This window comes from Oryza brachyantha, chromosome 11 (assembly GCF_000231095.2).
Source record: "Oryza brachyantha chromosome 11, ObraRS2, whole genome shotgun sequence".
Taxonomy (NCBI): Eukaryota; Viridiplantae; Streptophyta; class Magnoliopsida; order Poales; family Poaceae; genus Oryza; species Oryza brachyantha.
Genome location: NC_023173.2, coordinates 4,942,259 through 4,965,243, shown reverse-complemented (window position 1 = coordinate 4,965,243; position 22,985 = coordinate 4,942,259). Strand labels below are relative to the sequence as shown.

Sequence of the window (22,985 nt, the reverse complement as noted above, 5' to 3'; positions counted from 1 at the left end):
AGAAGATAGAGATCCAAACAAACGGTCCCTCTCAGGCATTTCCTCGAACACCTTGCGCCCACGTCTCCTGCTCCAGAGCGAACACACCCCGAGACCCGCCGCGGCCGAGAGCTCCAAACGGGCGGACGAAACAAGCAAAGGCATCCACGCAGACTGGGAACTAGCTTGGGGGTGATTTGATTTTAGAGATTTTCGAGGTGAAAATCTCCGCGAGTAGAGTGCCACAGAATCCATGGCCAGCTGCTCGGCTCGCCACGTCGCCTCCCGCGGCGCGCGAGGCGTCACAAACCACACGACGGATTTGTATTATGTCTTGAACATTTTTCACTTTTAATTTTATAACTACTCAAAAAACCTATTTCTAAATCTAAACCATTTTAGCAACGTAACCAAATAACACCGTCTTTTCATGATTAATTGACATAACAATAACCCTTTAACACACTAGTTTAATTGGTATACGCTGACGTGACGTGGCAAAGTTACGCCAAACAAACTGGCTATCAAAAGGTATCGATTTAAAAATAAGCTTTTAAGAGTTTAGTTTTAATATTAAAAAATAAAAATGTTGAGAAAATAAGGTGGTGTTTAGATTAAGAAAATTTTTAGAAGAAGTGTCACGTCAAATGTTTGATCGGATGTCGGAAGAGGTTTTCGGACACGAATAAAAAAACAAACTTCACGGCTAACCTAGAAACAACGAGAAATCTTTTGAGCCTAATTAATCCGTCATTAGCATATATTGGTTACTGTAGTACTTATGACTAATCATGGACTAATTAGGCTTAAAAGATTCGTCTCAAGATTTCTTACATAATTGTGCAATTAGTTTTTTGATTTATCTATATTTAATGTAGGTGTCTAATTCGATATAACAATTCTCGATATGATGTTTTTAAAAAAAAATTAGGAAATAGATAAGTTATCAGACGTCCACGACGACGTCCAAACGCGCTCAGGAATTTGAAATTAGCGCGCGTGGACGGCAGCGTATAAATGTGTCATCTTGTCTTCCCCACAATCCCGCCTTTTTATCCCCATCCTGTGGCCATGGCCGCGCCACTCCACTCCACCACCTCCTCCTCAAACCCTAGCCCCACTCGCCTCCTCCTCCGCCTCGCCCGCTCCCATCCATCATTCCCCATGGCGTCCATCACCACCACCGCCGCCTCCTCCTCCTCTTTCCTCCACCGCCGCCGCCGCGCCGGCGCCGCCTCGCCCCCGCAAGGCGGCGGCACCATCCTGCGGCTGAACCACCACCACCAGCAGCAGCACTACTACCAAAGATTCGCATGCCGCGCGGCGGAGGTTTCAGGGGCGGAGCCGTCGGCCGCGGCGGCGGCGGAGGCGAGCGGCGGGGGAGAGGGGAACTGGGTGCCGGTGGTGCCGCTGGCGGCGCTGCCGCGTGGGGAGCGGCGGGTGATCGTGCAGGACGGGGAGGAGATCCTGCTGCTGTGGTACAAGGAGCAGGTGTACGCCGTGGAGAACCGCTCCCCGGCCGAGGGCGCCTACACCGAGGGCCTCCTCAACGCCAAGCTCACCCAGGTCTTCTTCCCTTCCCTTCCACTCCTCCTCTCCTCTCCTTCCAATTTCCCATTCTACTGCACTCTTTCTACTAATCTAGAGTAGAACCAAACTAATAAGAAGAAGAAGACTTAGGGCTTGTTCTTATTACAAAAGACAAACTGTTGTTTTTATTGTGCAAGTACTATCTCCGTTCCTAAATGTTTGATACCATTAACTTTTTTATATACATTTGACCATTCGTCTTATACAATTTTTTTTTAAAAATATGTAAAGCTATATATATGTATAAAATTATCTTTAATAATAAGTGAAATGATATCAAAATAATTAATAATTACGTAAATTCTTTGAATAAGACGAATGATCAAACGTGTATAAAAAAGTCAACGACATCAAACATTTAGGGACGGAGAGAGTATATTCCAACATGACAACAATCGAGTTGATTTGATCATTATTGGCATGGACATACACATGGTGTACTGTATGCAGCTCCTGTATGTATATAAGTACAATTCATGTAGGTAGTGGATTACATTTCTTGGAGTGAATTATAGTATGGGTCACCTCTTATTTCCTTGCCAATCTTCACATTTTGATCTTGCATTTTTGTAATTTGGATCACCATAAACAACTTCACTACACTTCAATGACCTCAAGCACATCGGCTCTGGCATACCGGCGAACTCCCCCATCTACTTGCAGGCCAGGGAAGGACTCAGGCCCATAGCATCCTAGGCCATGGCCCGGGCCCTAAGGTTAAAAGTCTGGGCCTGGACAAAATTTCACCATGGTGGGCCATTTTTTAGCTAAATTACACAGGCCGGTCTGGTCCTTGCTGTTGGGCTAGGTCTGGCCCTGTTGCAGGCCATATCTTTGCCGTATGAGAGGCTAGACATGGTTAGAAAAAAATAGTTGGGTGATCCAAACTGCAAACATGGGAAAATTACCCAGTCCAAAATGACAACCATGAACTATATGATGCAGCAGTTTGAAGGTTCAGTTGGAATGGTAGGAGTGAAGTACCCTATGTGAGTATGTGACGGAAGCGTCATGAGCTTCCCTTGATGATGCCTTTGGATATAATTTTAAACAGTTACGATTTTACACCTGTTTTCTTCGTACAAGATGGATGTTCGCGAATGTGAATTGAGGAAAGCAGCTACCTTGATAATCATGTGGTTTGATAGTGGGGTTAATACCAGTTTTGCAAAGTTCTATGCACTGCCTTGTGCATAAGCCTTATCTTTTTTTTTTTGTATGTTTGTGATTTTCCATATTGTGAATCTGGGATATTTCGAGTTAGCCTTCCTCTTGACTATACGAACTCAGACACTAGTCTATATCACTTGAAGATTATTACGAATCTGGGAAGTTCGCTTCTTTTTATTTGACTTTGTTAGACATCACTTGCATGAAAATATTGTCATTCCAGAATTCCAGTTCCTTCCTCAAAGATGTAACCTTATATTGTTTGTCTTTCAGGATGGCTGTATCGTTTGCCCAACAACAGACAGCACATATGATCTTCGTACTGGCGAAATAAAAGAATGGTATCCAAAAAACCCTGTTTTAAGGGCTCTTACCCCTGCATTGAGAAAACTATTCGTGTACCCGGTGAAGACCGATGGAGAGAATATATACATCAGCATTAGGGGAGCTGATAGCTCTGGTGGATCTGCAGAGATCATATTCAGTGGGAAAGCTCAACCTGGGTTTACTGCATCTGATGTCAATATTGAAGAGGTTCACTCCTTGCTCCATTACTTACCTATGGACTGGAACTGAAGATCATATCCATACATTGCTTTGGTCTTGCAGCTCTTGCTCAGATAAATCCTGTATTGTTAATTCAGTGTACTACTCCATTGTCAGTAAAACGAATTTCACAGAGCTATTTACCAGAATATAATCCTGTGTTTTGCATTTTCAGGTGAGAATGGTAATCGATGAGGATGTTGGAGGTTTTGGTTTCACCAGTGCGAATGAACTCATAAATGGAAAAGCCGCTATAATTGGCTTTCTCTTGTTAATAGACTTTGAACTCTTAACTGGGAAAGGCCTTCTCAAGGGAACTGGTTTATTGGACTTCATATATGCAATTTCAAGAGCTTTCAGCTCATAAGGATGCTTGTTCTTTGGTGTGGAATATTGTCCATGTACATCATTACTCATGTAAGTCTATTTTATTTGTGCATGCTTTTGAATTTAATGTTATGTTTGTCTCTATTAAGAATGCAATATAAAAAATATTTTCCACTTCGTGCCTGAGCCATCTCTGTTCATAATCATGCATTAGATGAAATTTTCATAAACCCCTCAATGAAACGTCTGAAAGCATATACATACTCTTTCCTTGTAAAAAATGGCATATTAAAATTTACCATTGAGAATGTAGCATGGTAGACTATGCAAACGCAATTATCTAAGCAAGAAAAAAGCCCACATGCACAGCCCGTACTAATCACTAATCATTTTTCAGATTGGAAAAGCTAAATGGATGAAGCGAATGAGGAAAGCAGATGATAATATAGAACATGCCATGGGAATCAACAAAGCGGATTTAATATAGTATGTAGAAAAACTTCAATGTAGTTCTCATATGTAGTCTGAGTTTGTACTTGTACCTGCACTCAAGCTGAAAATAGAGTGATTTCTAAGAACTTGGAGAGAAATCTTTGTGAACAATCAGAAAGGTACTTAAGGTACTTTCTTTTGACGAAAACACATTGTTCCTTTTTCATCAAAGAAAATGGTGAAATTGTACTGATGATAGGTGGAACTTAATCATTGCAAATAGCAAACTTCCTAGAGAACTGCACTGAAGTTTTTTCTGCACCTTATTTGAGTTAGAAAAGAATCAATACTATGAGCTTGTTTTGCTGCAATGCTCATGTGGGCTAATGACTAACATGAGTGAGACCATGTAACCTCTGAAACCTGAAGTCTGAACCTCTTGGATGCCAGCCCAATGCTCTGTTCTTTGTATTGCTGCTTTTCTGACATCATCACCCTCTGCCTATGTCCACTTTTTAACTCCATTTATTTTCTTTATTACTTTAGCTTCCTATTAGATGTCAAGTGGTTTTAGAGAGTTTAGGGAACATTCTCTCTTTTTTTTCTTCAGATAATTGAAAAACTAACAAGCACTAAATACTCACATGGTTGGGATTATCTGGAGGCACGGTTATAGAACTTTCTTTGTGCACTTTTATACCGCCAGTTCCTGGGTTGACTTACGGATAATTAAAACACAACATGTTGCCTATAGGAATGGATGTGTTTCAATTTCTTAGTTATGTTGGTGGCTGGGTAGTTATGGAAGTATTGGAATGGATGTATTTTTGAGGGCCTCATCAAATTTCAGTGTCCTGAGATGCACTTTTAGCGCAGTTGGCAAAAGCGTTCGCCGGTGAACGCTGTAGCCTGGATTCAATTCCTGAACCTCCCACCTTTCGTCTGGATTGATGAAGGGTTGAGAATATGTGGCTCCTCCTTTCTTAATTCCATTGAATGGGTAGCTCCTTCTAGCCATCCCAGCTTAATTTCAGTGTCCTCGTGTTGGGGATCAAACACCTCACAAGTGAATACTGAACTTGCTTGAAAGTTTGTCATATCGTGCTCATGCTGATGTAAAGCAAAAGCTACTTCAAACTTTCATGATATTGAAGGTCATTAGGGATTAACTGCATTAGCATTAAACTTTGCCCAAATGGGCTTATTTGTGTTCTGGAATCCTTTTCTTCTTTTTAATGTAATGATGTAACATTGCAACATTGTTAGATTATTACTGCAAACTGAAAGTCTGAAAGACTTCAATGAATTCTTGCATTGCCTTCAAAGATGGTGAAGTATGTTTACACACCATTTTGATGGATTGAAGAAATGTATACACTCTGTACTTTGTTAATTAATACCAACAGCAAGCATGTTTTCTCCTAATGCCAAAAAGGAAAAAAAACATTGAATTATCTTCTTTCTTTCTGATTGGGTAAATTTCTAGATTCTTTCTTGTCTTTTGTTCATTCATTGTGCTCAACCTGACCCTACATTCTGCAAAAGCATAGCACACTATTAATGCTCAGATATTTTTATGAACCATGGACCATGCTCACCATAGCGATCAGATCATAGTGTGGACAATAATAAAAATGACTCAAATCATTACAAACACTGAAGCAGGCATGATGGGCCAATGGATAGATAGATAGATAGAGAAGCCATTGAAGTTTTGCCATCGAACAACTCCCTGTAGCCCTGTTCTTGCTCAGTTGTGCCACTGTTACTACTGAGATCTTATTGAATATATGTTCTGATCATCTTCTGTGCTACCATTCCTGGCTTCCATGCATGCATGGTGTACTACTGCTGCTCTGTCTCAGCATTACTAAAAGCATTCATCCAGGTTCAGTCTGGGTAAAAGACAATCTGTTTTAGATGGAATGTGACAATCTTATTTACTGTCTTCTGCCAAATAAAAACCACTATGGACCATCCTGGGTGCTGGGTGCCTTCTCGTTCAGCATCAGTTAATTCAGTAAATGAAGTTCAGTTATGCTAGCTCATGGATGTGCTCTTCTCCCAAAAAATGGCACAGTGGAGCAATCTTTATCTTTCTGACACACTTAGTTACTCCGAGGTACAATACCTGTCTAATTTAGGGCTTCTTTGGAACATGGTGAATAGAAAAAAGAAGAGGATTCAAGTGTTTTTGAACTTCAGATCCTATGGATGGAAAAATAGAGGAAACCTATATGATTAATGTCTGTTTGAATGAAGTTCAGGAAAAATATAGAAATCCGAAGATAAAAGATAGACAGGAATTATTTTTAGAGTTTGGAACCCCTGTTGGAAATTCTTTAAAACCCTCATGGAGGCACAATCCTAAGGAATTCCATAGCATTTTGGAATGGATTTTTTTCCAAGTAAATATGTAGGAAACTTTTTCATAGGATTTGAATTCTATAAAAATCATCCTAATTTTATTTGTTCCAATTTCCAAAAGAGAGAACCACGAAGTCATCACAGGTGCCTCGATGTCTTCAATAAGGAGTCAAACCCAAGATTTCAGGTGTTACTAAGGCCTTTGTAACCACTAGGCTACAAGTCTTTTCGCAAAAACACTGTATATTTTATTCATATGCAAAATAATCTCTTTAACCTTGAAAAGTTCATTGGCTCTCAATTACAAGTAGTCTTTTAGGTTGAGTAGACATTATATGATTGGATCGGCCCATAGTTCTAATGAGACCAAAACCTAGGATACTACTATTGTAGCTGGAGTCTCACTCATGGTGTAGTAAGTTAGACTAGACAACAGTGCCACAATATACCAAGTGGAAAAACAAAATGAGGAAGAAAAGGAAGCAGTGTAATGGTCACAGGATGAAATGTTGGTAGCACATGCAACCAGGTCAACCCAAATCCGAGACTGAATCGGTGACAACTGGATGGACAGAAAATAGCTCTTGGCAGATAGAACTACTCCCTCTGTCAAAAAAATCAATTCTTCGGTTTTTGTGCCCAGCGTTTGACCATCCGTCTTATTTGAAAAATTTCAGGAAATTAGAAAAAAATTAGTCACACTTAAAGTACTATTTATGATTTATCATCTAATAAAAACAAAAATATCAATCGCAAAAAAAAATTGAATAAGACGAAGAGTCAAAGATTATAGGTAAAAAGTGAAAAATTGGTTTACTTTATGCTTTAGCTTGTTTTTTTAGATAAATAAAGTTTTTATTAATCTCAGATGATTACATCGAGGTGATACAATCACTCGAAGACCACTTCTGGTCTCTGCATAACTAAGATACATACAACCAAAAACTAGACACAAGCGAAACCATGTATTAAAAAATAGAGCAAATCCTAGCTTAGAAGAAATCCTTAGCTTGTTGTTTCTGCTAATTAATCTTTTAATTAATCTGTCTCCCTCCCCAGTATTTATATATGTCTCTGTTAGTCCGGGTAATCGACAATGTGATGGGACCTCTCTTGTGTGCATTATCCTAATGTGAAGCTATAGCACTCACTTCGTGCAGGATCGATCGATCTGGGGAAGCTTCCTAGATCGAGAGAGCTAGCTGATCGATGGACATTAGTGTCCTGATATCATGTTTCGTAATGTTTGCATCAGCGGCTTGTGCATTAACAGCTATGCAGTTACAATAGTTTAGAGAATTTCCTTATCACTTAGTTGATACATCCTTCTCCCGTCATAAAAATATGGGTTAATTAGATTCATGTCATTATAAATTTACCAGTTAAAAATATGGGTTAATTAAATTGGTGTCTTTGCTAGTTTTAGAATATGTCATTACTGTTCGACTAATTGTAAGGATGCCATTATAATTTTAGAACTATTTCAGATATATTATTTTTGGACCAAATTACCCTTGTCACATACCAAGAGCACAGTGAACAACGGAGGGACAATATGGTCCATTTTTTTAAAAAAAATACCGAAAGGATATGAAGTGGCATATTTCGAATAGTCCTGAAATTATAATGTCATCCTTACAATTAGTTAAATAGTAATGACATATTTCAAAACTAGCAAATTCATAATAACATGATCTAATTAACCCTGAAAATATTAACGTAATTGACGACTCAGTTTAACCATTCATCTTACCGGTAAGTACCAACTATTTTGTTTGCTGTCGGTTGTTCTATTTTTAAGACATGCCTTATATCTTTTTATATTCGAACTAAATTTATAAACAAGCTAGACGAATGCTAAACAATCTAAAATCAGCTGTGTCAAATATATATGACCGGAGAGGGCATATAGCACCAGATATGAGTAAAAGATTACAAGTTTAGCTCACATAGTATTAATTCACTCTAATACTAAGAAAAATATTATTATGATATGCCATGGATGAGCACATATTAATTTATACTTAAGTCAATGATATTAGCCTCCAAGTACGTAGTTGTTTTTTACTTTAGATACGAGGGGGAGTATACACCTAGGCAGCGTTCGTTAGATTAGGGATTAGTTATCTGGCACGAAAAACGTAGTAATAGATTAGTACATAATTAATTAATTATTAATTATTAAAAATAATATAAGATAGATTAATCTGATTTTTTAAAACAACTTTCCTATAGAAAGTTTTTGCAAAAAATATACCATTTAACAGTTCGAAAAGCGTGCGCGTGAAAAAGAGAAGAGTTAGATATCTTGCCGTCACTGCCGAACACGGCCCTAGTGGTATGATCTAATTTTCATGTACATACATACAAGATTATATATATACAGTTAGACAAGTTACAAGAGTCATTGCAGTGCTACTAAAATTATAGCCACAATAAATAAAAGTCTCAAAATCAACTTTAAAATTAAATTTTAAAATTTAAAATTTAGCTACGGCTTATAAGTTGAAACTGAAAGATAAACTAGGAGGACAATTAGAAAGCGCGTAAGCTAGCAACAACGACCCTATATGCACACGTACACGGTACACGCACCATATATACCCAGCTAGCGAAATGTGTCGGTAGATGAGGGTGGTGTTTAGATCCAGAAAATTTTTGGAAGAAGTGTCACGTTAAATGTTTGATCGAATGTCGGAAGGGGTTTTCGGATACAAATAAAAAAACGAATTTCACGGCTAGCCTAGAAACCGCGAGACGAATCTTTTAAGCCTAATTAATCCATCATTAGCATATGTTGGTTACTGTAGCACTTATGGCTAATCATGGGCTAATTAGGATCAAAAGATTGAGCAGGCACACGCGCGCATGGCTCGCCGATGCAGCAGCAGGCGATGGCACAAGCTGGCTATATATCTCAGCCCGCTCCCACCACATTTACTGCAGCTACCTACCTGAATTACTCGGGCGTACGTGATTAATTAATTATTAATTATAAAAAATATAAAATAGATTGATATATTAATAAAAAATATAAAATAGACTGATATGATTTTTAAATAACTTTTCTATAGAAAATTTTATAAAAATACATCATTTAACAGTTCGAAAAATGTACGTGCGAAAAACGAGAAAATTTTAGGTCGGTGGTCCGAGAGCCGAACGCGATCTTACTCCTGGATTATTCCCGAGGTGAATTCAAGGATAAGACAAAAACCTAAAATATATTGGGTTTATGGTAGAAAATTGTACTGGTGTCCCCATGTGTAAAGGTTATTAAACAGAAAATATATTGACTATAGACCAAGGATAAATAAGGTGGCACAAGATGACTTAGGCCGCATTTGACAGCCCCCGTTACTTAACTTATCTCAAGACAGTCCTGATGTGTAAAGTTAACTTATCTCCCACGTTCTCCGCGCTCACGTATTCCGAGCTGCTAAATTAAAAGGTGTATTTTTTTAAAAAATATTCTATAGGAAAGTTGTTTTAAAAAATTATATTACTCTATTTTATATTTTTTAATAATCAATAATTAATTAATCATGTACTAATCTATTAATATTTTTCGTGCGAGTGCATAAGTCAACTTATACCCCAGCAATGAACGCAGCCTCAGTCTTAAACCGAGGGAATAGCTTTCACTCGCTAGATAGCTGGGGCTTGCCTCACATCCTATTATCTAAACCGAGGGAATAGCTTTCACTCGCTAGATAGCTGGGGCTTGCCTCACATCCTATTATCCTGATTGGTTTTTTAGATCGCTATTAATAAGTAAATAAAATTTTTTATTCATAAATTATTTTTATTATAAATATACCGTTTGGCCTTTTCTTTTAAAAAACACAAGATAACTTTATATGGATGTATCTCGGGCCAGTGAGTCCGACGGCACAGCAGCTAGCAGTAGTATTATATACTCCGTTTTTGCAAAAAAAAAAAAAAAATCAAATTTTGAGACGAATCATCTCCAAAATTGTTTTTTTAATGAAGGGTGATGCATTATGCAACCGATCGATCGTCTGGCACTGGCATTGGTTAATTTGCCTGCCATGCCGCCGCATGAATCCTCCGTACGCTCTTGTCCATGATGCATGTCAGAATTTATTATGTAGGGGTTTTAATGTTTTATTTTAAATTAGTTTGATTTTGTTGGTGTACAGTGCCGAAGGAAGGATTATATTTCTCTTATCCAATTAACTAAACTATTGGAGTGCATAAATGAAAGCTTCAATTTTATAATTGATTAACAGGATGCAGCACTTGTCATCTTCAAATATTTTGTATATTTATTGTCTAATTTATACTCCCTCCATCCATATTTGATGGACGTATAATAAAAAATTGCATGTTCATAAATGGTCATCGCATTAGCTATTGTGTATTGTCTGGTGCGTTGTACCTTTCATCTCTCATGCAGATTTACTACACCACCACCATGCATAGTGCCTTCGGAATTCATCAACCATCAATACAGCTGTCTGCATGAGAGCTACACATCCAATTACTATAATCATTCACCTAAAGATGCATGTATGAGGTGGATGTGACAGCATGAGCTTGAATGGAGATTAAATGGAATATAAGTACACAAGATTTATCTTGGTCTTGATGCCAAGACCAAACATGACGATCAAACATGGATAGAGGGAGTATATAATAGAAAACCAGGGTAATGGTGTAAGTGGGCCAATTAAGACCGGATTAAACACTTAATTAGCCTATAAATGGACTCACGGCCGGGTTGACCCACTTACACCCCTAAACCAAGGTACAAGTGTGCTGGTTCGCAAACCCTCTTATATGTGACCTATAAGCGGTTTTGCGGACTAGCCTATTTACTGGTAAATAGTCTAGCCAAGTACGTATGTCCAGTGATGTCTTATCATACTAGTTCTTTGCCATGTGTAGACACCATGATATGTGATTGCGTTTTTGTTTTTAACCTCCTAAGGTTAATTTTCCATCGTGTAGTGTTATTCGCCTGTAAAAGAATATACTTCAAACCAGTTTCGTAAATAGGTTTTCTAAATCAATACGATTGTTAGTTTTCTCTACTGTACGCTGCGTAGTCAAGATAACTCGGAAAAGGGTGAGTATAATGGATGCAAAATTGAAGATAATATTTATTTTTACATGAAAATCAGTGTTACATTTACAAAAGCATTTTTCATGAGATAGCTATATCCATATTCGTAGTCAAACCTATCCGAGAGCTAGTAACACTATGGGAAAATGCTATCGATCTTTTTTTATCTTGGTACAATCAAACGTAACGGGGCAGAAGGCAAGAGGAAAAAGTAAATACGATGATGGGCCCGAAAGCCTAATTAGAAAAGAAATGTTTCATCGTGCGTATAACAGTGCTCTTATACTTTGGAACAACGAGAGTAATAATTACTTAAGATCTACTTCTCTCTTGTATATATGCCCCAAGGTACGTGAAGATGACATCAATGCCATGGACAGCTATCACTAGATCCTGCGTATCAGCATCATTCTCATCTGTACAGTACGCTACAATTTTATTAAAACTGTCAGATCTATTAATTATTCTCCCAAAAATTGTTCTCCCTCCATGGCTGCATTTTTCCCCTAATTATTCTAAGTTTGTTCATCAAATTTTGCGTGTTTGTTTCCCATGTAGCTAATTTATCATTTATAATATTAAATAGCTATCACAAGTATTAGATGATATTTCATCTTCAGCTGAAAAAGAACACAACTATGCATGTCCCAAAATAAATAAACACTAAGTAATATTCAAAATTTATCCTAAAATATCTCATTGATAACTTCCTATCCAAATTATCTTCCACATTACCCTCAACCACGTTCCCACTAGTAACAAACCCATATTGAACAAGGGTATTTAGGTTATTTTTATTTCCTCATAGTGTAGCTTATAAATAGTAGCGTGGTTGCTTATTTTGAGACCAAAAAATACATATAAAGAGTTACTGCCATCGTTCTAACGTATAATCATTTTTTTTCTCGCAGAAATAATTTTTGAAGCAGAGTATTCATTATTCCACCTAACCAATTATTATGATTTATGGAGTGAATAATTGACGAGGCTATAATATAAAAAAAAACGTGACATGCACATCCAGGTTCTGCTGTGTACATGCTCGTCGGACCCCACCTGCAGTGCCCACAAATCGACTCCATGCTGTCCTTATCGATTTTGGGGAACCTATATTCCTATAAAATATTATTTTTTGGCAGTTCATTAATTTACTGAGACTTTGAAATTCGTGCTAAACTCAAAAAAAAAACTAACACTCCTCATTATTATTGTTTGTTTTGTTCCTCATTAGTTGAGAAATTTTCAAATTAAAATTCAGCTAAAAACACATGAAATATACCCCCTAAATCCATGCTATATTTTTGGTGTATTTTAAGTCACACGAAAAGGAAAGCAAATTAAGCCCCACAAATTGTCTCCATGCTATGCTTTTCGATTTCGGGTGGCTGATATTGTTCAAGTGATTACAATGAATATTTTCATTACCAGGAGTTAGCAAAAGGTCCTTTTTTACTATTTATCCCAAAACATCATTATGGTTGCGTCAGTTTCTAAAAAAATTGGGAGAGAAGTCACGTCAATACGGTCACATATTTTTAGTATTAAATATAGTCTAATTATAAAACAAATTTCAGATTTCGCCTAAAAACCACGATATGAATCTTTTGAATCTAATTAACTTGTCATTAGCACATGTTGATAATTGTAGCACCTATGATTAATCATGCACTAATTAGGCTTAAAAGATCCATCTCACGCTTTCTTCCATAACTATGTAATTAGTTTTAATGTTTATGTATATTTAATGCTTTATTTAGATGTCTAAAGATTCAATGCGATGTTTTTGGAACTAAACAGAGCCTATGTATCTGATCTCTAAGATATATATATATATATATATATATATATATATATATATATTGATAAGTTTGTAACTAAACTTGTATAGTTTTACAATATATGATTTTAAATATGCATTTTATGATAAATTTTGTGCTAAACGTGTAGTTTTATGAATATATTCTTAACTTTAAAGTTTTGCGATAATATCTGATGTTTTCTAAAATTTACTCTAAGACTATTGACCGAAAAATCCTTTATGGTACCCCACAATTTTTAGATAAAAGAAAACGGACCCAGCGAAACAAGAAAAAAAAATGAAATGAAAATCTATAGGTGAGAGAGAACAAAACAGGAGCTTAGCTGAATCTGCTTTCGGTGATGCTGGTGGGGAGTACGGACGAATTAAGTCCGTGCAGTGGTCAAAGTCCCACCACGGCACCACGGACACGTGTCACCACGGCAGGTGCCTATGCTCATATGTCCCTCTCTCTCTCTTTCCCTTCGTCTATCTGCATATTATCTTAATAATTCTCTTTCTTCTTCCTTGCTGTCACAGTTAAGAAACCGGACCAGAGGCGTCGATTGATTGGTTTAGATTAGGGACGATAGCAGACTATAAATCAGTTATAATTATATTTTAAAGAGATAAGATATAAATCAGTTATAATTATATTTTAAAGAGATAAGAGAAGAGAGAGAAGAGAGATGGATTACTAATTTGTAGCCAGTTGTACACGGGCTCCAAAACAAAATATGTGTATAACATGTAGGACCATGTATTAATGTTTGTAGATAACTATTGTATAAATTGACTATTAGATTGACTATAGATGAATTGGGGCTAGTAGCTGGCGAACTTGCTCTTATTGAACTTGCTCTTATTGATTGAAACCACTGGCTTATTGGTAAATTATTTATGAATATTTAATTTAATTTATATTATTTTAATATACAATTATTCTAAATTAGTAAATTATATATAATAAACCAATATATGGATTATATAGTCACACCATCAGAAAATAATTATATTACGGTAACCCAATAAATTCTTAATGTAATACTGCTATATTTAAATTGAAATACATTGTAATTATACAATGGTCAGTTCATTTATAAATGGGTTGGTTTACAATTTTTTACTGGTTGAATTGTAGGGACGATCTTTTGAGTACAAGAAGGTTGTTGGTTCCTTTGTTTTTGTTCAACCGTTTATTCGGTATGTTTTTTGTACTATGCTTCGTGCCGCTCGTCTTTTCAATTTCACTCGTATTTATATTTACAAGATAAAAATTTAAGTTTAATTGATTTAGTAAAGTTTATTTTCAGTGTTTATTTTAGATCGCTAAAAGTGTTTTATTTATAAACTATTTTTTATTTGTAAATATGTTCTTTAATATTTTTAGAGTGAAGTGTACCAGCGGTCCTTAAACTTGTGTGCATGTGTCATCTAGGTCCCTGAACTCTCAAAATACATTTTTGGTCCCCGAAATTATCTGGGGTGTCATATAGATCCAAACGGGCTCCGACCCGCTCCATCCGCTGACGTGGCATGCCACGGTGGCGCCTACGTGGCGCTGACATCGCCCGGCCACCACTCGCGCTGTCACAGGCCAGCTGTCTCCCACTCGGACGCACACACATGTGAGAAGGGAACGAGATAGCACAACAAAGGAGTGGAGGAATCGAGAAAATAATAAGGAGAGAGATACTGACATGTGGGACATACATGGCCCCACAAATACGTAGGCGCCATCAGCGGATGGAGCGCGTCGGAGCCCGTTTGGACCTATATGACACCCTAAACAAGTTCGAGGACCCAAAAATGCATTTTGAGAGTTCAGGAACCTAAATGACACGTACATACAAATTTAAGGACCGCTGATACACTTCACTCTATTTTTTACATAAAAGCCAAATGAAAGTCTCCCGCTTCCCTGTACCCCTGTAGTAAGGTTGTTGCAATATATGGAATCCAGCCAGACTGCCTCTCCTAGTCCAGACTCCACCCCCAAGCCCATGCCCATGCGTGCGATTAAGACATGACAGCGTGCGCCTTGGGAGTTTTGGTATGCTGCGATTAAGACATGGCAGCGTGCGACATGGGAAATTTTAACATGCTGCGAGCTTCTTTTGGAAGAGCTTCCGTGACCCCGTGTCTTCGCCGCTTTTAATTTTTTTATACATATTTTACTATTTATATTATTTAGAAAAATTATTTATTAATTATTTTTATATCATTTTATTTATTGTTAAACATACTTTTATGCATATATATATATAGCTTTATATATTTAAAACAATAAATAAGATAAATAGTCAAACGTATATAAAAAGTCAACGTCGTTAAATATTTAGGGATGAACTGCCATATAACATGTTAAAGTTTTTGTTCTGAAGAACTTCAGTTGTTTTTTAAGGCGATACGCATTTGAGTATTTCCTTTTTTTTTTCTCACACTATGCATGACGAGGAAGAGAATAGATGGACATTTCAAAGACAACACTTTAATGGTTTTATACAACGTTTCATCATTCGTATTATTGAAAAAGTTTGTATAGATATGTAACTGTAAGTTTTAGTATTTTAAATGGTGAAACACATCAGATAGATAAAAATATTTTTATTTTTTTAGCAAGACACAAATGGCGAGCGTTATGTCTAATAGTCGATGCATTACACATTTCAATAGTTGGAGGTAGTAAGAGTAAACATTCAGTATGCTATGTACATACATAGGAGTGGTAATGGGGCAAGACTCTTGGTTCTTTCACAACTCTATTTAATTCTTAAAAAAATTTAGCTCAAAACTCTATACAATTTTATTTCCAATCCGTTTTGAACCCGACCTTTAAAATTTGTAGACAAAATAGTTTGAACCAATTACCACCCCTATACATACATGAGCTCGAAAGTATGAAAAATTAGTCAGAAAAAGAAGTATATAAGAAAAACATCCCCTAAAATATTTATTTTCAAAAGGGACTCAAAACTAACGCTAACGCTAGTCTTTACACTATTTAAGGTTAAATAAAACAATGCTAATGATATTGGGTGTTGAGCAGGAGTGGAGCTAGAACAAAACAAAGAGGGGTGCCACTCACTTATTTTTTTATGCTTTGAACTAAGTTTAGATCGTAACCGGTGCCTGAGTTTGAATTAGAGAGACGTATATATATGATAAAAATATATAAATTCTAGGTAAAACATTCTGTATACCGGTTCATAGGAACCCCCACCAATCAAGTAGCTCCGCCCCAGGCGTTGAGACCTATTGCTATTGATGATGGCCAGATGCCGGCCTAGTGCTGTTGTCATCGTTTTTAACATCAACCTTACACACCTTAATTCATCCCAGTATCATGTTTCCAATCTAAAAATATAAGCAAATTAGTGGACATGAAACATGCTGATTTGCTTTGTTAATTTTCATGTGAAATCAATATGCTTTCTGCATAGAAGAGGGAAGAGGAGGTAGGGGGGCTACACGCCTTCATCCCAATCTTAGGCCTTGATCCTATCTATAAGTAAATTGTGGAGAACAAAGTAATAAGGGTGGGTCGGCCCACCAACCTGCTTATATGCCAATTAATTAAACGGGTAGCCCACCGGGTTACCCGCTGGTGGGCTACCTGTTTAATTGGCCTATAAGCGGGTTCGCAGGCTGACCCACTTACACCCCTACAAAGTAGTGAGGAAGCTGCTTTGTGTTAGTGATATGGTCTACAAGAAATCATGCATTAAAATGATTAAATTCAGTGACAGAGCTAGAACAAAATACAGAGATGTGCATATCACTCACTTTTTTAGTGCTTTGAACCATGTTTAAGTTGCCACATGTGTCTGAATTTGGATTGATGTATATATGATAAAAATTTATGAATTCTAGTTAAAAGATACTCTGAACCGCATTCCTAGGAACCCCACTGGCTTCATATAGCTCCACCTCTAATTATATTACATACTATATTTATGACATTTTGAAATAAAGTGGTATTATGTTTCTTGAGATAAATAACTTATTGTTGATGAATTAGTATACAACTTATTCATTAGACTCTACCAATGCTCAGGCAGCTCAAGTGGGAGCCTTGTGGGGCCACCTTTTCGGATTCATACGGGGGAGGATGGAGATCAAACGCATGAAAGATTGAAAGTACATAGTTTCAGGCCACACACATTCGTGATACTCTAGTCTTGTTTGTGGTTTATTTGGTGGTGTTGGAGGATGTTGCAGCCAAAAAAAAAAAATCCAGATCCCCCTTCTCCTTTGGCGACAGTTCTCCCCTTACAGGCATGGGAGTACTACGATCGACCAAATTAAGAGGAGCCCATGTGGAGCTCATGTACAATGATAAGAGTGCTCAGTAGCATCCTGGGATGTATCTGCCATATTGCTTCTTCCTTATGTGCTACACGGATGGACTCAAAGGCGCTAAAAGTTATTCGTGTTACCACTGCTTCTTATGCATAGGCTTGAGCGAGGGTTAGGTGAACGTATGCGAACAATTGCCTAGAACTCATAGACAAACATAGGATGTCATCCGAGCGATGGCCTTGTAGCTAGGACTAGCTAGGCATAGTATGACATCTGAACAATAGCATAGTACCTGATGATAGACGGTTTCGAACGTAATGAGATAGAGTTCAATTTCAGCGTGGGGGGTTTTTGGTGCCGGGCTATAGATACATTTTTCGCGCAAAGTGTCAAGGCGATCCGGTACGTGCCTGGATTGATCTGGAATTAAATGTGAAAATACGTGCAAAAATTATCAGATAGTAAAAATAGCAAGGGATATTATTACGTGTTGAGGCGATCCGGTGCCACTAGAAGTGGTGGATCAATCTGCAACGTCACTTGTTAATTGCTAAAGTAATTTAAAAAGTTACTCTCTTAATTAATTAATTAATTAATTAAATGTGGCAGTGACATAAGCGTGCACATACATAGTCTGGTTCTACGTGAGAATCTCGCGAGAAGATTGTTGACGTTACAAATAATATACTCTCTATCACTTTTTTATAAAACGTACTTTTTTTTATAAAACGTACGTCATATATTTAAACATGAACGGAGTATGTGTGAGCTAAAAAAAATAAAAATAAACGTGTGAAAAACAGATTCAGATATGGTGAATTGTTGTCTGATCCAGTCCCAGCTCGACACGTGTTGATTCCTCGACGTGACCCCGTCAAGCTTAATTAGTACCTTTGTGTATTTAAGTTCTAAATTGTTCATATTTCACCTGGTTTACAGCTTTGTGAGAGCTAGCGGCACAAATGTTTAATTTGGACTGCTAAAATACTCGTTTCGCTTGCTACATGTTGCTTTCAGTGTTTGTGCGCGTGCATGTGGTCAAAGCATGCATCATCCTTTATATTGATTTCGGTGATTAAATATTTTTTGCTTGTTTTAAGGAGAACCACTCGATTTTTCAACCAGGTAGATTATGTGTGTGTTCAAAGTGTGTATCCAGAGTAGCATAAAGTTCACTGTGTTTAATACTCTCCCTATTTCATACTATATTTCATACTATATAAGATTTTTTATCTGTTGATCATCAATATGTATGTTTGTATTCAATGTATATTGTTGATACGTACATATGTGTTGATTTATTAGCGTCCATATAAATTCAGTTAATAGTAGAAAATCTTATATGATGAATAGAAGTGCTATCATTAATTGGTTGTTTATTTTGTGCTGCCCACGTTGCGAAAGAGCAAATTCATCAGCGCTTATGGCAGGCAAATTAATCTCCAGAATCCATCTTACAATGTAGAAAAAAAGACAATAAGCTAAAGAACCACCTTCAACAGAGTAAATTAATACTCAATAGATCATCAACATATCTAAATGTTGAAACCAAAATGTACATGACAAATCCAAGTACAAATTTTAATTAACTATAAACACGAAATGTGGATGCAATAGTACTTAAACATAATACAAAACCACTCAACTTCCATCAGATCATACATGCATGCATACAAAACAGGCCCTTGATTACCCCACACTGAAACAATCATACAAAAAAGATAACATCACTACATCATCAGTTATGCTCACCTTCTCAAACTAACCACCAAAGACCTATGAAGTGTCCAGGAAACTCCCCCCAGAAAGGAAACCCAGCATCTTGCCGGTGGATAATGCATCACCAAAATCTCCATCTCAATTTTTTTATATACATGTAAAAAAATTATAATAATCCATGCTTGTGAATATATATACAAGTGCAATGAATAAAAAAAAGAAAAAAAAATAGGAGATGGACACGTATTAGCCTCCAGCTGTCTCCCCAACCCCATGCATGCACCATGCAAAAATTCTCAGCTTCCTCTCTCTTCTTTCTCTCTCTATATATACACCTCCACCTCCACCTCCACCTCCACCTCGAAGCAGCAGCTCTCACTCTCTCTCTCTCTCTCTAGCTGAGCTCACTACGCGCCATTGCAGCGTCGGCGAGGGAGCGAGCTCGAAAGAAGCGGCGGGCGGCGGCGATGGAGGTGGTGGTGGGAGGAGGGATGGCGGGGGGGCAGTACAGAGGGGTGAGGAAGAGGAAGTGGGGGAAGTGGGTGTCGGAGATCAGGGAGCCCGGGAAGAAGACGCGGATCTGGCTGGGGAGCTTCGAGTCACCGGAGATGGCGGCGGCGGCGCACGACGTGGCGGCGCTCACGCTGCGGGGGCGCGAGGCGAGGCTCAACTTCCCGGGGCTCGCCCACCGCTTCCGCCGCCCGGACACCGCCGACCCCGGCGACGTCCGCGCCGCCGCGCTCGAGGCCGCCGCGCAGGTCCGCTTCCGCCCCGACCTCGTCGACGTGCGCCGCCACGACGGCGGCGGCGGAGGCTGCTGCTCCGGCTTCGAGGACGACGAAAGCGGCGGCCAGGACAGCCTCGGCGGCTCGGCGGCGGCGGCGTTGGAGTGGGACGTCCTGGTCGGCGCCGGCGACGAGCTGGAGGCCAGGTCGCCCAACATGTGGGCTGAGCTGGCGGAGGCCATGCTGATGGCCCCACCTGTCTGGGAGGGCGGAGTGGCGGACAATGACGAGTGGGCCCACCAGGCATCGTCCCTGTGGGACCCATCAGTCTGGGACTACTGATAAATTAATCCTTCCCACCTGATCGATATATATATTCACAGCCTTTTGGTTTTTAGAGGTGTGAAATTTCATTAATTGGTTTCCCAAAGACAAATGCACACAGCCACGTAGGAATTGCTCTAAATAATCAGGGTATTATGCAAATGCATGACTTTAGAATAAATTATATATGTTCTGAATCTGCTGATAACCATATTATTGTTGTGTGACATCTCTGGAGAATACATTATTATAAAAATCTAGCTAATAGCTCATGTTCACCAAACATGAAAAAATATATAGATATAATTATGATAAGAGAAATGTTTAAACTACAAGTGAAATTCTAAGACTGAATTAACAAAGGTCATTTTTTATGCTTCACACCGATCACCTTCACATATATACCAGCGGTTGAACACGAACCGTGGTTGTTTAACAGGACGTTTGGAAGCTCGTCCGATGCTTGAAAACTATATAAGTATGATTTTTAGAAGATTACTTTCTTCCATTATTTATAACCTAAGTTACAATGGTGTATATTCCAACCTACAATTTAATTTGTCTTATGTACTTATATAATACAACTTTTATTCAGCATTGATCTTCTTTTTTTTAAGAAAAAAAATGTCAATGTTAGAAGATTAGAGCAGTTTTCTCACACACATACTAATAACTCCTTCCAAAAGATAAATAGTTATAGGTAATTTAGCATGGATTATGATTAAGAAGATAAAACTATAGTGTCTTTTTGTAAATGAGAAATGGATGGAAGTGGGAGAATAATTGAGTATAAAATTTAAAGAATTTTAAATATGAAGTAATCGATGTGTCAGGAAGTATCGTAAATAGTACCGAAAATGGTTAAATTATGGAACAAGATTCAAATAGTAGATCCTTATATTTTGAAAACGAGGGAGTATATGTCTCTGGAACGAATGACTTCGCAAGGATTTTATATGAGTTAAATTAATTTATATAAAAAACCTGTAAATTTAGTATTGTGTTCTAAATGAGCCATATGGATCAGCTTTCAGCTTGGGGCGGCCTGGCACACACATGTATATGCCGGTAATTAATGCATCTTTTGGTTGGAAATACTACTATATGTTAATATTCATACATTAATTAGGGCCCGTTGATATAAATGATTATGATCTTGGCAATTTGTTTCGGCTAGCTTATCCATAAACAAAATGTCTTCATTATTGTGTACACCACAAAGTATATTAGACATATACGGACACGTCAAATTGGCCGCGGCAAATTTAATTAATTGATGGGGTGTGATCAACAAATCTATGCACTAATTCTTCTCGCCACCACCATTAAATTTTCCTTACACTGAATCCGTACACATTCTTTTTTTTGAGGGAACGAATCCGTACACATTCAAATGGTGGATCAAAAGAAAATATACTCGCCATATTTGTACTATAGTTTAAACCTGGAATGATGGATATATATATATGCTCGGGCCATCATATCGACCTATATATTCTAGTCGTATTACAAAAATGTCATATTCTAAAGGACAAGACTATTTCCTCATTGGCTGCGACCAATCGGAACCATGCTCTAAATGCGTGATTGCTTGGCAGCTTTTTGCAAATCAAAGATAATTTATAAATAAAAATTTTAGGGCGTACATTACACTACTAACAGTAGTAATGTATTAAATTTAAACCTAACTATTTATTTTTAATAAATATATTAAATATTTTATTTAAAACTTTGGTTATATATATTTGCAAATTTATCTATTTCTAATTTTACCTTAATAAAATTTGTACTACGTCTGCCATCGGTGTAGTATAATCAGATCCCTTGGATCTAAATCAACGAACGGCTCACAATCATTCAAGTGTACGTTAAAAAATCCAATTTTTATATACATGTTCTTAGCAATTTAAAAATCAAGGCTAAAAATAAACTACGATAAAAAACCTCAAAGCCAACTCTAAATTTAAGGGTGAAAGTAAATGTTTGAGAAAGGCCGGCAAGAACTACGTATGAACTTTTTAGCAATAGGTTGTTATCTCTGTCTAGTTAGTTTTTTTTCCCATCACACTGATTTTTTAATTAGCAGTTATTTTGTACTGCAAAATTTTGGTAATAATTAAATGTAGTTTCTTCGAAGCAAAGGCTAAAACAATTTCTGTTATCCAAACAAAATGACAAGAATCTCAGCATGTGATCAGTTGATCTCCCTACTCTACTAGTTTTTTCCTACAAATTAAGTATGCACCAAATTTTAATTAATCTGGTTCTTTTGTGGATAATACGGATGTGAAGCTTCCTGGTGCTCTGTATATGTCAGATATATATCCTAGGGACATCACACAACGACACACAAATTTATATACGATTCCATCGTTTCGTACGAACTTCGTACGTACGTCAGCAGTACAGTGTCGAGAGAGACCTGGTCAAACCCATGTGTGCATATAAAAAAGTGCGTCCTGATTCAGCTCATGGAATCAGGCAATGGAGATTTGCATGTCCCCATCCTGACAATATATATTTCCTGTACTAATTAATTTAGAGGCTTAGCCTAATGCAATGACTCGAGAGCAAGGGTAATAATATAGCAAGCAAACTGACCGTTAGACTCTTAGTA

The 22,985-nt window shown here is 37.5% G+C and overlaps 2 protein-coding genes across 3 annotated transcripts; both read left to right on the top strand.

Annotated features, from left to right (window-relative positions):
- Positions 1-1,039: 1,039 nt before the first annotated feature.
- Positions 1,040-4,473, top strand: LOC102703438. Of its 2 annotated transcripts, XR_005812687.1 has the most exons (4): positions 1,040-1,545; positions 3,013-3,273; positions 3,461-3,702; positions 4,010-4,473. XR_005812687.1 is itself a non-coding variant. In XM_006663264.2 (3 exons), the coding sequence occupies exons 1-3, from the start codon at positions 1,051-1,053 to the stop codon at positions 3,650-3,652; spliced, it is 948 nt and encodes a 315-aa protein (XP_006663327.2). In that variant the 5' UTR covers positions 1,040-1,050; the 3' UTR covers positions 3,653-3,737. The 2 variants fall into 2 exon arrangements, 1 of the variants encoding a protein (XP_006663327.2); XM_006663264.2 differs by lacking the exon at positions 4,010-4,473 and having other exon boundaries at positions 3,461-3,737.
- A 15,337-nt stretch (positions 4,474-19,810) lies between these two features.
- On the top strand, positions 19,811-20,511 carry LOC121055743 (ethylene-responsive transcription factor ERF022-like). The gene has a single exon (XM_040528793.1). The coding sequence runs from the start codon at positions 19,811-19,813 to the stop codon at positions 20,384-20,386; it is 576 nt and encodes a 191-aa protein (XP_040384727.1). The 3' UTR covers positions 20,387-20,511.
- The last annotated feature ends 2,474 nt before the right edge of the window (positions 20,512-22,985 follow it).